General features: G+C 65.4%; 1 protein-coding gene across 1 annotated transcript in view; it reads left to right on the top strand.

Moving 5' to 3' along the window:
- Positions 1-7: 7 nt before the first annotated feature.
- ETH_00036390 (uncharacterized protein) overlaps positions 8-572 on the top strand; it is a gene marked incomplete at both ends in the record, with an annotated part of 861 nt that continues 296 nt past the window's right edge. Inside the window, one exon of the mRNA XM_013375318.1 lies at positions 8-571. Coding sequence (XP_013230772.1) covers positions 8-571 — 564 coding nt within the window. The remainder of the gene's footprint in view (position 572) is intronic.

The following is a 572-nucleotide window of genomic DNA, read 5'->3' on the forward strand; positions in this document are numbered from 1 at the left end:
GCTGCTGATGGGGGCCCCCCACTACCTCCCGCTGCAGCCTTTGCTGGGGCCCCCAACTGTACCCTGTCTTCTGGGGGCCCTTCGCATCAGCAGCGCCCCTTGCGGGCTGCGTGGGGGTTTGAGAGCAGCAGAGGCCCCTGACGGTTCTGCTGCTGCTGAAGATGCAGCAGCAGCAGCAGCAACAGCAGCCGACGCAGACCCAGCAGCAGACAGCAGCAGCAGCAACGCCACCCTCTTAGCAGGAGCCGCGGACTCACTAGGCGTTCAGCTGCCAGAAATTGATTGGGGAGACCTTCCAAAGCCCAGCAGCAGCAGCAGCAGCAGCAGCAGCAGCAATCCGGGGCTGAACGACCTTACCTGTCTTCCGGGGTCCTCTTGGCGGCTGCCGCCGTCAACAGAGGAGATGGCAGCAGCAAAAGTTGCTGCGCGTCTGCTGCTGCTGCTGCTGCGCCGCTGCCCGCAGCTGCTGCTGGCTGGGGACGACCTCACGGAGGAGCAGTGGGAGCTAACAACGGCAGCAGCAGCAGCACCGAGCGCAGCAGCAGCAGCAGCAGCAGCAGGAACAGGCGGGG

Source organism: Eimeria tenella, genomic scaffold (assembly GCF_000499545.2).
Source record: "Eimeria tenella Houghton genomic scaffold, Eth_scaff2692, whole genome shotgun sequence".
Lineage (NCBI taxonomy): Eukaryota > Apicomplexa > Conoidasida > Eucoccidiorida > Eimeriidae > Eimeria > Eimeria tenella.